This window comes from Cavia porcellus, unplaced genomic scaffold (genome assembly GCF_034190915.1).
Source record: "Cavia porcellus strain 051 isolate PalLab524CR breed Dunkin Hartley unplaced genomic scaffold, mCavPor4.1 scaffold_14, whole genome shotgun sequence".
Lineage (NCBI taxonomy): Eukaryota > Metazoa > Chordata > Mammalia > Rodentia > Caviidae > Cavia > Cavia porcellus.
In genome coordinates this window covers 40,507,810-40,522,634 of record NW_026947497.1, presented here as the reverse complement: position 1 = coordinate 40,522,634, position 14,825 = coordinate 40,507,810, and the positions used below count along the sequence as shown (strand labels likewise).

Here is a 14,825-nt window from a genome sequence, read left to right as displayed (position 1 = left end):
GTGCAGTTTTGCATCTGTGTCTCTCTGATGGAGCAAGCATGTGTCTTGATAACTTCATCCCCGTGCCCCATCTTCAACTTCAGTCCTCACCAGCACAGTACTAGCAGAGATGACTGATGTGGGAGGAGGTGGAGAGAGGTCCTATAGGAACTTGCACTGTCTAAGATTTGGAGAGCAAGGTCTTTTCACATGTTTACAGCCCACCTTATCTGTGTTACCTTAGTGCCTCATCTCTTCTCTTTCACTTCACCACATTATTTGTTTGCTAAGCCTTTATATTCTAAGACATCTGTCTTAGTTATTTTTTACTCGTTGCTGAGACAAATTACCTGAAGCCCAAGTTGGGAAAGGAAAGGTTTATTTCTTACAGTTTTTGGAGGTTTTAGTCCAAACTCAGTTGGCTCCAAGGCAGGTGGGCATGGCTGGGCCACAGTTCATGGCGGCTGCAAACAGCAAGCAGGAACCTGCAAAGAGGGCAAGACACACCTTTTTCCTGCCATTACATCACATCCTGGCTCCACCCCTAAGTGGATGTAGCACTAACACCATCAATCCAAGCACTATACAAGGAACCATCATAAATGAACAATGCGAACTCATGAGGCCTGGGGGACACAGACATAAACCATGACATTCCACCCCTGACCCCCAGGACTCATGTACATCCTTTATACAAAAAACATTTAGTCCACCTCCAAGAGTTGCTAAAGTCCTAAGTTTCAGCATTGCTGAACAGTCTTAGTCCCAAGTCTCCTCCAAGATCTATGGCAAAATCTTAACTGTAAGCCCCTGTACAAATGAAAGAAGGTTAAACATTTCTGAAATGCAAAGGCACAAGATAAACATTACCATTCCAAAAGTTACAAACAGGGAAATATAAAGCATTGGAAACAAAGCAAGTCCAACATCCAGCAGGACAGAACATTAAGTCCTAGAGTTTCAAGCTCAGCATCTGAAACAATCTGGTTGCAAGCTCCAAAAGGCTTGGGTTATTCTACCCCCATGGCACTTCCAGGGATTTCAGCTCCCACAGCTTTTCTCTTAAATCTTCTCTGCTTGCTTTTTGTAGCTTCCCTTGGATCATCCACATTCTTGGCTTTTCCAAACTTCTGGGGCTCCACTGCACCTTTGGCTTTACCCTTATATCTTCACAAATTGCCCTCTCAGGGGCACACTGCTTGGCCTGCCAGGCCCTTTGCAATTGAGGTGGAAGTCGTCTCACCTTCAGAATTTGTGCATTTTCCTTGCACCTAAAATCAGCACCTTGTGGATGCCACCAAGGTTTGCTGCTAGCTGGAGCAGTAGCCAGGCTTTTCTCTCTCTTGGCTGTAGTGGTCAGTTGCCTGGCTCACAGGGCTCTGTTTACCTGATCGTGAGAAAAAGCTTCTCTATGTTGCTGCCATTCTGGAACCTCATGTGGCCGCTGTCACCATTCTGGAACATGGCGCTCTGCAGCTTTTCCCTCTGAGCAAATTATTTCACCTTTGCAGTGAGGCTGCACAGGGTGGGAATCCCCTTCCTGGGATGCCCTGGGGCCATCTTTCTTATCTCTCTGTTTCTCTTTAGGAATCAAAATCTCAACTCTGTCTTTACAATCCACAGCCTTCCTGGAATTTTCCTTCTGGGCAACCTCACAGTATTGGAAATTATCCTGCTGGGCTCTTTGCTCTTGATTCGAAAAATAAAGCTCCCTAAAAGCCGCCAACAATAGCCATGCTGCAGCCTCAACTTTCAATTGCTTTTTAATTTGTTTTTCAAGATTAATCAGTCCATTGCTGTTTGTCTGAGTCTCAGGCAAAGTCTCTGGGCAGGAGCAAAATGCAGACAAACTTTCTGCCAAGCCATAACACACATCATGTGGAGTCCAATGACCAATGCAGTCCTTCTTCCCAGCAGAAACCTCCCAAGCCTGGTCTTTACCACGAGGCTTTTTATCAGCCTTTTGATCTCTTGAACTCTGGCCAGTATCTCCTCTACAGAACAGCCTAAGTGCTCCAGCTCTATGCATCCAGGTGACATGTCTAAACCTTTTCAAACTCCACCCACAAGCCATTTCCAAAGCCTCTTGAAAAACATGGTCAGATATAGTCACAGCAAACGACCCCACTCTTGGAACCAAATTCTATCTTAGTTACTTTTTACTCGTTGCTGAGACAAAATACCTGAAGCCCAAGTTGGGAAAGGAAAGATTTATTTCTTACAGTTTTTGGAGGTTTCAGTCCACACTCAGTTGGCTCCAAGGCAGGCAGGCATGGCTGGGCTACAGTTCATGGTGACTGCAAACAGCAAACCAGAACCAGCAAAGAGGGCAAGACACACCTTTTTCCTGCCATTACATCACATCCTGGCTCCATCCCTAAGTGAGTGTAGTGCTAACACCATCAATCCAAGCGCTACACAAGGAACCATCATAAATGAACAATGCAAACTCATGAAGCCTGGGGGACACAGATATAAACCAAGACAATATCTACTATAGTAACTAGAAGCTACCAATACACCAGGGTAATTTCCTACACAACAATTACCACAATATTTCCTACATAAAATACTAATGATATTTTAATCATTATTTAGAATTTTCTATTGATAGCACTGATATATGATAGAGTGCTATGCTTCAGAATCTGATTTGGATAAAATACTTTGAAGAAAGATTAAGAAGTCAGTAGATATGAATATAGGATTCAATACATGTATAAACAGCATAATGAAACCATATAAACTATTGAATTATCTCCTGATATTTTCAAAGAACTATTACATATATGTATTACATACACTTGCATATATTAGCATATATGAGTATGTAATATGTATATAAATGTATATGTTTACATATACACCATCTATGATCTTTCAAATTTTGATTCTAGGAAAGAATTTGGAACTGAAATAATTCAATTTTTTATTGATTTTTTTTTTAAATCGGTAACAGGGATTGAACTCATGACCAGGTACTTGCAAGGCAGGTGCTTATGCCACTGAACTAAATCCCCAGCCCCAATTCCATTTTTATTGAAAGTCTAATAACTGTGAGCCACAGGGTCAAAACTAGTATCGGTTCAACTTTTACTATTGACATAGATATGACTTTGATACTTTAGCTTACATTCTCTTGTTAAAGTTATGTATTGTAAAAAATTGGGTAAATTTAGTCACAAAACTAATTAGAGATATATGTGTGTGCTCCAAGCTATATAATTGAAACACAAAATTCCTTTTTAGAATTTGTCATTGAAATAAGTACCAACAAAATTAGTTTATAATGAGCATGTCTACAGCATATTCTCATGTTATAAACTAAGTATGATAATTTTTTCAACTAGATTTTAATTGATAAGGTCAACTTTAAAAGTCTCTTTAGAATAGCATAGTTAGCCCTTAAATGTCTCCCTCATTCTTTTAAAAATCCCTTCTCCCTCTTATTAGTACCTATGCATTTAAGAGTATATGTATTTTAAAATTAAATATGTTATCACTGTTTGTAAGTCATCTCCAGCTTGAAACCAGTTGTCTTCCCCTTCTTTATCATGGGATGTACTCAGACACCGAGCTTAAATAAAATCACTCTTCTTTAGTCAAGAGCCTCACCAGGTCCATTGCTGGATTTGCTGTTTCCAACTTGCAATGGAGCTCTGCCAGTTACTTTATTCAGACAGCCCATTAGCAGGCTGGCTTCAATACATAGCATAGCTACACTGCAGAACACAAGGAGATGTAGAAGCAGAAATTCCACTCATTTGATGTGTTTCCTGGATGGTGGGGATTAAAATCAAACTGAAGCATACAAAGGCTTCTTTCCTAAGAATCCTTTGTGTAAGAAGCAGCAGTGTGTGCATACAATTTAGAGGGAGCAGAAACACAGCTGTTTGTGCTCATGCCAGACTACTTGAGTTCAACTCCTCCTTGGCTCAGTCAGTGGCCATGTGACCTGAGGCAGGTAAAAACATCGCTCTTCTCCCAGTATCACAGAGAAGAAATAAAAAGAAGCATCTCCATAGGCTTTGGTTTCTCCATTCATAAAATGGGTATAACCATAGCTCATCTCTCAGAACACCTCTGTGAATATTGAATGAATTAACGTGTGCTTACATTGCTTTCATACTTCATGTAGCTCAGTGTTGCCCTGTAAATGTGTACAATCAAAATAAAAATGATAAAAAATTTGTGCTTAGCATCGCATTAGGAAGGCAGTGTAAAAACTACAGAAATAAAAGCTAACTTTGATGCACCTCTGAATAAGTAGCAACTGCAGAAACTTTTGAAATCTTAAGCAATCTTTCAGAGCAAATACATTCCTCTGTTTCCAGGAGCATCAGGAAAAAAGAAGACTGCATGCACTTCAAGCACACTTTATCTAAAACAGAAAGCAAAGAGATCCTGGGCAGCTTATATTTTCCAAAGACCAGAAGATCAATTTAGTCCTGGCTTATGATTTAATCTTAAGAAGCCAGTAAACAAGGCCACAGTCCTGGACTTTGAACTCTGAAACAGATGAGCTAACACTTAACTCCTGCCAAAGTAGAAGTCTTAAAAAACGAAAGAAAGCATTTATTAGTAATTTATTAAAGGTCAGATGTTCAACTGGCATTGTTTTTGAAAAAATCAGACATTAAAAATATGTTAAACTATGATTTTATTGATTATTCTTTGAGATTTTTATGGACACTTCTGTGAGGTTTAGTTAATTTTTACTGCTTCAGGCATTACAGTTTTATTAGTCATCTTAAGGCAATTTCAAATTATTTCATCAATCTTCATCTTTGCTTTTAATTTATGCAGTGGAATTTACTTGCTCATTGGTGTGAATAATTTTTAGTATATTGCCAAACAGCCTGTGGGAACTGAAAACACAAATTGCATATATTTGAGTTCTCTGTTTGAGTGTAATGCCACAAAAACAGATGATGCTGCAAACCTAACTTCATGGAATTCCAGGCACTCATAACTAATTCATAAATTCCTTTTGTTTTTTTTTTTTTGCTCTGTAATTAAGAAAACAAATTCGACCTACATATTTGGGAGGCAAGTAGTAGAGCAAAGCATATCTGGTGGTTATAATAATTTTCCATTTCTCTTTATGGCGCTTTATGTTAACCTCCCTAATCTGACTAAATACTTTATACATCATCAAATGCATTGTTCCAGAACATACTACATTAGAGGCTGAATCAATAATTACGGGCCCATTTTATTATTCTTACACTTCGGTTATTCTCCCAAGCTCAGCCTGCAAAGATCCTTCTCCTCAGTCTCATAGCGCTCAGGAGGTTTAATTCACTGAGGTGGCTGCAACCTCTTAAAAATATTGCCATCAGACAGTGATGCCCCTCAGTCGTTTGGGAAGCCAGCAGGGCTGAAGCCCACCTACTAGTGAGCTTTGGCTATGAGCAGCTTTCTGTAGAGCTCCTGCACAGAACCAGAGGAGCAGAGCATGGGAGGTGATGCGTCCTTCAGCAGCAGCAACATGAGATTCTGCCGGATGGTGTGGAGTGTGGCCCGTGAAGTCTCACTGTCTGGACATCTACTTCCTGCACCAGTTGCAGAACACATGGCACCATTCATAACGAGGCCAAAGGAGGGAGAGAAGAATTACCTTGCAGGAGTCCAGGAAGCTCTGCAGTGGTGCAGGAAGGGGCTCATGCCTCAGGTCTGTTTGCCCTGATCTGTCTTCACGCACTCTGGTGCTTTCGTTCTTCCACTGCTGCTGTGCCTGAGACGGACTCGGACCCAGCGGAAGGCCACTTCTCATAAGACATGCTCATTCTGCACATCCGAGCCTCAGCCCAACTATTGTGCGAAGATCTCAGTGGCTGAAAATCCCTTGGCGTTAGGAACTGAAAATTCAGCATTACCTTTTTATGGATGGCAAAGAACGATTTCTTCGTGTCTCTGAGTATGACTTCCAACTATAGTGAAATTTTGAATGGTTTGCACTGTCTTTATTTTGTTGTTTCTAACTACAATTTGAAGTAATTATCCTAAAATATCAACCCGTTGTAATTTCAAATATAAAGCCACCAAGGACAGGTTATATGTATGAAAACAAACTCAAAATCTCATACAAAAAATAATTCCATGTGCAATCTAATGGATACTTGGTATTGAACAACTACAAGTTTTTGTTTTATTTTTGATCCTACTTATGTAATAATACCCATCGAGAACAGGAGTTTAAGCTCCAAGGATTCTGGTTGCTTTGTCTGTGCCTCGATGCAAAAGTTTTGGAAAGCACCGTCCACTGGCTCCCTCGGGGTTTTCAGTGAGTCACATTCCCGCCAGATTTTCCCAGGTGCTTTCAAAACCAGACAGGAGGCTTTGGCCGCTGAGCGTGACCAGCGAGTGTGCAGATCACTGTCAAAAACTCAGTCCTGTCTTCCACCTTGAACATACATCTCGGGGTCCCACCAAACAGGGCCATGTGCATGTGTCACAGTTGCCTGGGTCTCAGCCTGGAAAAGTACCCCAGAGAGGCTCATATCCTGCAAGAGCACTGTCCTTGTCAACTGCTTTGGACAAACCAGTCACAGAGATGTCTTACAAGAACCGAGAAACTTCCTTCTTCCAGCCAGTGAGCTGGGACGTGCTGGTCTGCAGCGGTGGCCCATCTTGATTCCACATCCTTTCTCCTCTCCTCTGGGCACCTCCGCGCCTTTATCCAGGCTTCTCTGGGGAAGGCTCCCAGGCGGTGCCACCCGGTGGAAAGGGTCTCTGGGTCACTGTCCTTCCCACTTCTTGCGAGTTCTTCGCAGGTGTCTCGGGAAGTGGCGGCGAGGCGAGGCCGTTGGCCTTTGGCTGTCCCCCAGCCAGGCAGGGCTGGCCCTCCTGACTTGCTTTCTCGCCCTTCAGGTTCTGTGCCCCAAGGTCAGAAGGTGCTGGGGACACTGGAGCGCGCGGTCTTCCCCTCCCCCGGGTTCGCGAGGTGTTTACCTTCGCCTCTGTCCCGCTCTTTCTCTTTCACTTTTCTTTTCTCGGGGGTTGGGACTCCCGGGGGTGGGGGGCGGGGCGGGGATCCCCGCTGACCGCTCTCTGCGGAAGCCCCGGCCCCCGGGCGGCTGGCGCTGGCTGCCGGACTCTATGGAGGTTGGGGCTCCACTCCTCTGCTCGGAGCTGGGGGTGCAGGTAGTTCTCCGAGCGCTGGAAATTTCCCCGAATGCTCACGCCCAGGCCCCTCCCGACTCGGCTTCTACTCACCCCTTTTCCTTCCCCAGCCCCCGCCCAGGCCGTCCCGCCCTCTTGACCAGGACTTCATTTTTTGATTGCGCTACGTGCAGAGGTTTTTTTTTTTTTTTTTTTTTTTGTCACCCCCCCCACCCTTTATTTCGCTCGTGGCCTCTCTGCCGCATCCTCTGGCTTGTCCTGCGGGCGCAGCTTGCAGGTCCTCCTGCGCCCCCGACGCGCGCGTCTCCCGTGCGCTGCGCTCTCGGCGCTCCCAGCGCTTGGGGACCCGCGCTCCTCGGCTGCAACACGGGTGTCGGACGGGGAGCGACGCGAGGTGCGCCCCGCTGCCCCCGCCACGCGAGTTTCCAGGAAGACGCGGTCTGGTGGTCCCGAGAGCACTGAGTTTTGAACTTTGTCAAGTTCAGAAAAAGTCAAGAAAGGTACCGCAGCTCCCCGCTTGCTTCCTCCTTGTGCTCTCTGAAACTGGCTGTAGCTGCTGCTTTTGCAAAATCCAATTCCTGCCTTCTCTAATCAGGACAGGTTTTCTAGGAGGAGACATGTGAAGAATGGCCAGGGCTTGGCAAGCAGGCCTGGGTCCGCACAAGGCGCTTCCTCCTAGACAGGCGGTTCTGTGGAACGCCTGAGCCGCTTGGAAGAAATGCAGGCAACTTGTATTGATACAAAGTTCTTACTCAGCGGGGTTTTAAAAGAAAATCCAGTTAATTTCTTCAAGTGTTGTTGCGATTGCATATTGTAAAAGTTACAGTGCACTTGGATCTAATTTATGTAATTCCATGTATTTCAAATTAAAGAAGCTTCAAAATACTTGTAAGGAAAACTAACTGTTGAAAGATGACTAAAATAGATGCTTAAACAGGGTGAGTCAGAAAGTGGAACTGGAAGCAAAGCGATTATGGCCAGCTATTTTCCAATAGATTTTGGAAAACCTACGTTCTAATATTATGATACTGATATGGCCCTCCTTGCAAGTGGTGGTGACCCTCAGATATTTAGTGTTACAGATTACAGTGTTACTGTGTTACAGTGTTACATTGTTACAGACTTGGCTGAATTTTTGTGTTAGTGTTAGAGAGACAGTAGAAAGACCACAGGGGTTATTGCATCTTGCTGTCCAGAGGTTGTAAAGTGGACAGATCTCTTGGGTCTGTTGACATCATCAAGAAGCAAATCACGTCAAAATTTAAGCCCCTGTCATTGTCTTAAGCAGATTAGTGGACATGATAGACGGAGGGGACATAACAGAAGGAGCACCAAGATATATAAAGAACGGAGGACAAAGCAATAGCTATTTTAGATTTTTTAAGTGAGGAAGAAGCTGAAGTTTTCCCTGAAGAAGCATCAGTATGTTCTTAAGGTTGGTTGTGACTGTGTCTCGCTGTCATGTCAATTATTTGTTTGTTTGGGTTTTGTTCTATCAGAGTTTCAATTAGAAAGACTTCTCTTGTTGTATTATCAGTCTTGCAACAATGACGAAAAAGAGTTAATTGACTACAGGCTCCCAGCTTCTGATAGGTGAACTATTCTGGTACTTTTCAGGTCACAGCTTTCTGATGCCTTGTAGTGGCAATGCTAGAACCTGATAAGCAACTATAGTTCTGCTTTTTAAATGATAGTGTTTTGCTTTAATCTCTGCAATCAATGTAGCAAATGTCAACAACTATTTTCCCAGCTACAATGTTTATCAATGAAATATATTTATCAGCTGTGCAGAGTAGAGAGAAACAATTTCAAGTTTATTGAAATAGAGTTTGGAAATTGGAGGTTTTAAACCTTGGATTTCTTCATCTCAGGTTTGCTACCTCTCATGGATTTCAAGAAGGCTGTAAAAGGAGCTCTGAATTACTTCATTTAATACATCGATAACCTATACAGTTAAATTTTTTAAAACTTAGAAAATTGTCCTTTACTCCCCATATCTCCTGGAGTTTTCAGCTGTTTTGTTTGTTATGTAACTATTCTCCTGTAGGTCATTTAATGATGATGTGGATGACACTATCTTCAGATAATGTGAATAATTACCAACTTCTATTAGATTCTTATATACCAGACATTGTTTTCAGTGTGCAGTTCAAAAAATCACCAAAATAAACGTGTGATAGGGATTGGGTTTTACAGCTGAGGAAGTTCATTTATATAGTAGTTAAATACCTTCCCTAAGATCATAGAGTTAGAAAGTAGGTACAACTAGGGCTCGAATTTAGACAGGCTAAGATTACTGGTTTTTGGTATTTCTAAAAGATGATTTTATTCCCACTGAAATATTTTCTATAATTTGATAGTGACCATAATTTCATTTTGAGGCAATGTTAAAATGCTAAAATGTTTGGCTTTAAAGTAATGCTTCTATGGTATTTATATAACAGACATTATTAATTGTATACTTAAGGGTTATGTTTATAATCAAATAACATTCACATTCATATCTGTATGTGTTTGGTTCCTTTGAAAATTTCTTTTATGGTCTATGTATCAAAGCATTTGTGTTATTTGCATCAGTTTCTACTGTTTGATTGGCAAATAATATGCAAATTTGGATTGAGCTGTACATGGGAGTGATCAAAATGTACAGTAAATGTTTAACTTTTAAGACATTATTACCTCTAAATGACACGTTGCCATTAATTGATTTCGAAAATATTTCCTCTTGTGCAAACATACGTATCCCATTAGACGTGCCACTGTCAGAAACAATTGCAGGCGGTCTCATTTCATGAGTGTTTTTATGGTGTATGGTGAACATTGCTGCTGAATGCCATGCAAAGGGAAGGGAGGCGGGCTGCACACATTCCAGCGTGTCCTCATCTACCCCACTCATGGCACCTCCCATGTCACTTTTGGCTGTGTTTGCAAGTCAAAATGAGCATGCGTGATAAACATTTTAAGTCAATGCAGGACATCACAGAGTAACTAAAGACACTCATAAAAGAAGACTTCCAGAACTGGTTTAGGAAGTCTTCAGAGCAATAGGGTAAAAGTGCTCCATGGGAAGGTGAGTCTTCTGAGGGGCGTTAATGATATTATGTCTTTCACTGCAATATTTGTAAGAATGTAAACATTTTTTAATCACACCTTCGGGTGTCTATATCTGTCTACCAGAGTAGACTGTCAGGAATCTTGGAGCGATCACAGGGGCAGACTCAGTATCACATTGCCACTGCAGTTAACTATTTAGGAGTCCCCCACCCCCTTTTTCACAAGGCTCCATGGTGGTACCATTGGCAAGAAGCTGGCTTCGTGCTCTTGCTCAACTTCAGTTTTTTAGCTCTTAGGCTTATTTACAGTCATAACAGGAATTGCATAAGCATATTGAGACTGAACATTGCTTACACGCTTGCAGCTATTCTATTGAACTGGTTGATGGAGAACTCTATACCAGTGCTGAGAAAGAATTTGCTGATTTAATGAGTAGTAGAGTTTAATTAACTAATAATTTTCTGGGAAAGCTCAGTAATTATTAAGTATATTTCTATACTTCATATATGTATGTGTCTTATCTGAGAACTTATATGTGCTTGTGTGTGCATATATGCACATAGGTATGCATACATAGCATATATCACTGGTGAACAGCTTGGGAAAGATAGAAGGGATTTTAAATTTTGTTTCAAGACTATAATGAATAAGAAGACAGAAGCAACCAAGAAATCTTGAAAGAGAAACAAAGTACAAATTATTGTTATTAACAGTATCATTCTTGGAGGAACCTAATATGAATCCAAAAGTTACAGGAAATACTACAGTGCTGTTTCAGGAACCATGCTAGGTTTTCATCTGCATGACCTTGTTGAAGTCTAAGAACCATTCTGTTTTAATCTCTGTGTGTGTGTGTGTGTGTGTGTGTGTGAGAGAGTATGAGTGTATGTACCAGGCATCAAACTCAGAACTCACGCTTGGTAGGCAGGTGCTTGTGTTGTTGAGCTGTCTCTTAGACCCTCAATCTTGAGCATTAAAAAGAAGAAGAAAAAAAGATTCCTGCATGCAGAACTTCATTTGGATCAGGGCTTCCTAGCAAGATGCTCTGCTGAGATTTATTTTGATTTCAAAGTTAATTCTCTCTGTGTCTTTTCTTTTCTTGAATCTCATGCTTTCCTTTCTGGGGCAAGTCAGGTGTCCAGTATAACAAAAACTAAAATGCCCATATTTTTGCCATGAAATAGGTGCTGGCCCTCATTTGGGGTGATATAATGTTATGTATCACTTTGCTGTGTGTTAGGAATGATACCCATTTTAAAACACTTCAAATTTTTATGAGTCCATGTCTGCAGTACATCCTGCTTACATGCCTCACGTGGAGTTGGTTCATGTGCACAACACATCTTAACTTTATCCTCCCCTTTCCTTTACTTCCCTCCCATTTCCTTCATCTCTTGATCCTCTTTCCATCTGAGAAAGATTGATTTCCTTACTTCCCATTATCTTTCATTCTGCTCTTTGCAATTTGGGTTTCTCATATAAAAAGTTATTCAGTACTGAAGAAAGAAATAGGAAATAAGAGGTTTTTTGAGTTTGGTTAAATTCCACAGTACTAACTGCTCACAGTTTGCATCTGAAGGAAAGGTATTTGTATGCACCTGCTTTGTAGTATTTTACTTTTCAGGGAGAGGCCTGTGTAAGACCATAGAAAACTGTGACCCAAAGTCTGAATGCATTGCACAGTTTTGTCTTCTCCTGTTGCTAATGGTTCTTTCAAGTCTTGACCAATAAGATCAGGAAAATGAAAGAAATCATTTTGCTAAATGAAGGAATGGAAACCAAAAAGGTTCCTCCCAGGAGAATGTGTATTAACCAGAAAACAGGAAGGGGACAGGAAGAAACTGTGAATCATTTTAGCGTACAAAACAAGCTCAGAGAAGGTCCTAGATCCTCAATTATCCTTTGCCTTGATGGGCATATTGCATAATTTTTCTAATTGAAATTTGAGAAATAACACTACTGCTGTACACTGTTGGCACTGACCTGAAATTTTCAAATCATTATTCTTTAATTGAACATTTTACAGTTAGGAATTTTACAATATATTTTCCATTTATTTTGTTTTTTTTCCTTACTCCTGTACCATAAAAATAAGTATATAACTTAATGTTTTTAAATGATTTTATTTAATAAAATTATTCTTTATTATTTTAAGTATGAGCAGCTCACAATCAACCCTGTAACTTTTGATAATTAGTAGGAGTAAAATTGTAACTATATTTAAAATGTGTATTATACAAGTATCTATGCTTGATACCAATGCTGTGATACATTTTGTTTTAAGCACCAGGAATTGAACTCAGGGCCTTGTGCTTGATTAACATTTTCTTTTGCGGTAGCCTTTGAATTACACCCTGCATGTGCAGCCTAAGAAAGGCATATGGTGCGATTCTGGGTTGGGGAGGGACTTGGCTTTCTTTTGGGATGAATTGGGGGAAAGGTTGACAGGAAAGAGGAAGTGGAAAGGAGAACTGCCTAGAAATCTGCTTTCCTGGGGCACATTAGGCTCTCACTGAGAAAGAAAACCAGTTTCCTTGGAAGAGGTGGATGTGGGATGTGGTTCCCTTGGAACTCTGGCCACACACCACCTTGGTAGGGCAGCTCGGAGTGCTTGCTTTTCAGGTGAGAGATGTCTGATCTAGTTCAGTCTGTCCTTTGGATTCTGCATTGTCTTGGATTATTGTGTTGAACGCAAAGCCTGTAGAGCAGTCTGGGGAGTCTAAAGAACATGCCCTGCTCCTGTGAAAGTTTTCCCAGGGCCTGGGCCACACGCACATCCTTCTCATGGCCTCTCCTAGGCTTCTGGGTTCTGCACCCACTTGTCATTTCTTATTAGCCTTCAGGGTCTTGCTCAAACTCCCCATCCTTTTTAGTTTTTGCTGTCTGTTACTCTTCAGACAGAGTTATGCTTTTTCCTTTTATGAATGTATTTGGTGCTATATACAGTCCCTGATAATATTTTGTGTCTATATGTATTTTGTTTTGCTCCAGGAATTGAATCTCAGGCCTTTGCACTATGATACCCTCCGTACTTCTTTTTATCATTCATTGAGACAGTCCTGCTGAATTCCCCAGGCTGGCCTCAAATGCAAATTCCTCCAGTCTCAGCTTCTGCAACAGCTAGGAGTACATGTGTATATTTATTTTTTTATGTGTCTGACTCTACACTTATATATATATATATATATATATATATATATTTTTTTTTTTTTTTTTTTTTTTTTTTTTTTGTCTTTTTCCTTTTTATCGGTACCGGGGATCGAACTCACGACTGTCTGTTTGCAAGGCAGGTGCTTATGCCACTAAGCTAAACCTCCAGCCCCTACACTTATATTTTGAATAAAGACAAATATGTCCTATGCATCTAGCCCAGCACTAGTCACATAGTTGATTTTTTATTGATTTCAATGAGAGCCAATCATTTTATTCAAATGTGAACTGCTAAGCAGAAGAAAGGTAATGGAGGTAGAAGAGAGAAGAAACAATTTGCAAAAATAATGTTACACTAATGTTCTTACAATAGTATTTTAGGAAAATTAGTTTGGGTAGAATTTATGGAAGAAAAAGATAAATTAGAGATAAACTAGCTGAAAACCCATCTAGTTATTTCATGCGTGTAGCGTCATTCCCTTATCTGCTCAATAGCCCTAGTAATTCTTTCTCTCTGTCGCGTTTTCCTCTCTCTGGAATGAGGCATTCTCATTACCATGTAATTGCACAATAATATCAGCGATTAAGAAGAAAAAAATAAGCTCGTGTTTTCCTCCTTGTGTTTCTTTCCACCACCTCTTAGTTTTCCCAGCCCACATTTTAAAATAAATCCTTCAAAGTTAACTTCAGCCTCTATCTGGAATCTCTTCCCTCCTGCTTTTTCATGAGCCAGGCAGGTTGTCATCCCCACTCGTCCCCTGACAATGCACTTGTCTAGATAGCAAGAATCTCCGCACTGGCTAACACCAGCAGTCAATTGCTGCTTCTATTCCTCTGAGCCCTTTCAGCAAGCCAGAGAATTCTCCACTTCGGCATCCAACTCTTCTCTCCTCGCTTCCTTTTTAACTTCCAGCAACCACAGCAGTCCCTTTTTTGCTGGTCCTGACCTAATCTTTAAATAGAGGACAACGCGAATGCTCAGTCCTTAGGTCTTTTCTCTATCTGTATTCATTTTCTCTATGATTTCATTCACCATTCTGGGTCTTAGTGCCTTCATAGTGATCATTCATATGTTTATATCTCCAGCTACGACCTCTCCCTCAAACTGCAGATTTATATCCAAAGTCTACAGTATCTCTGATTAGATTTCTAATACTCACTGGATTCCTGACATCACTCTTCAATCTATCTCTTCCACTGTCTTCACCATCTGACTTCATGGCAGTTAGTCTTGAAGATACATAATCACATAATCAGTCAATTTCAGAGCTGTCCTCAACTTACCTTTTCTTAAGACCACATTAGTTGCTACTAAATCATTTAGCTAATTCCCCAAGATACACCCCACCTCCTACTCTTCTCACCAGGGTCACTAATGCCAGCTATGTCCAAGACACCATCATGCCTTGCAGTATTACTGCAATAGCTGGTGGTGTCTGTTACTGTACTTGGCTCCCCTGGTACTCTCATTTGTTCACAATGTATCAGCCATACTGTTTCAGTTATTGCCCATACAG

At 41.1% G+C, this 14,825-nt stretch overlaps 1 protein-coding gene across 5 annotated transcripts in view; it reads left to right on the top strand.

The window, feature by feature from the left end:
- Positions 1-6,410: 6,410 nt before the first annotated feature.
- Il15 (interleukin 15) overlaps positions 6,411-14,825 on the top strand; it is a 77,117-nt gene continuing 68,702 nt past the window's right edge. The window contains exon 1 of one of the 5 annotated variants that reach the window (XM_063260502.1): positions 6,411-7,125. Coding sequence is in view for 2 of the 5 variants with exons in the window: in XM_013160046.3 (XP_013015500.1) it covers positions 8,529-8,539 (11 nt within the window). In the remaining 3 variants the exon portion in view is untranslated. Of the gene's footprint in view, positions 7,126-7,418; positions 7,605-7,663; positions 8,540-9,640; positions 10,175-14,825 lie in introns of those variants that run through there. The other 4 variants (XM_013160048.3, XM_013160049.3, XM_013160046.3 and 1 more) reach the window with 4 other exon arrangements.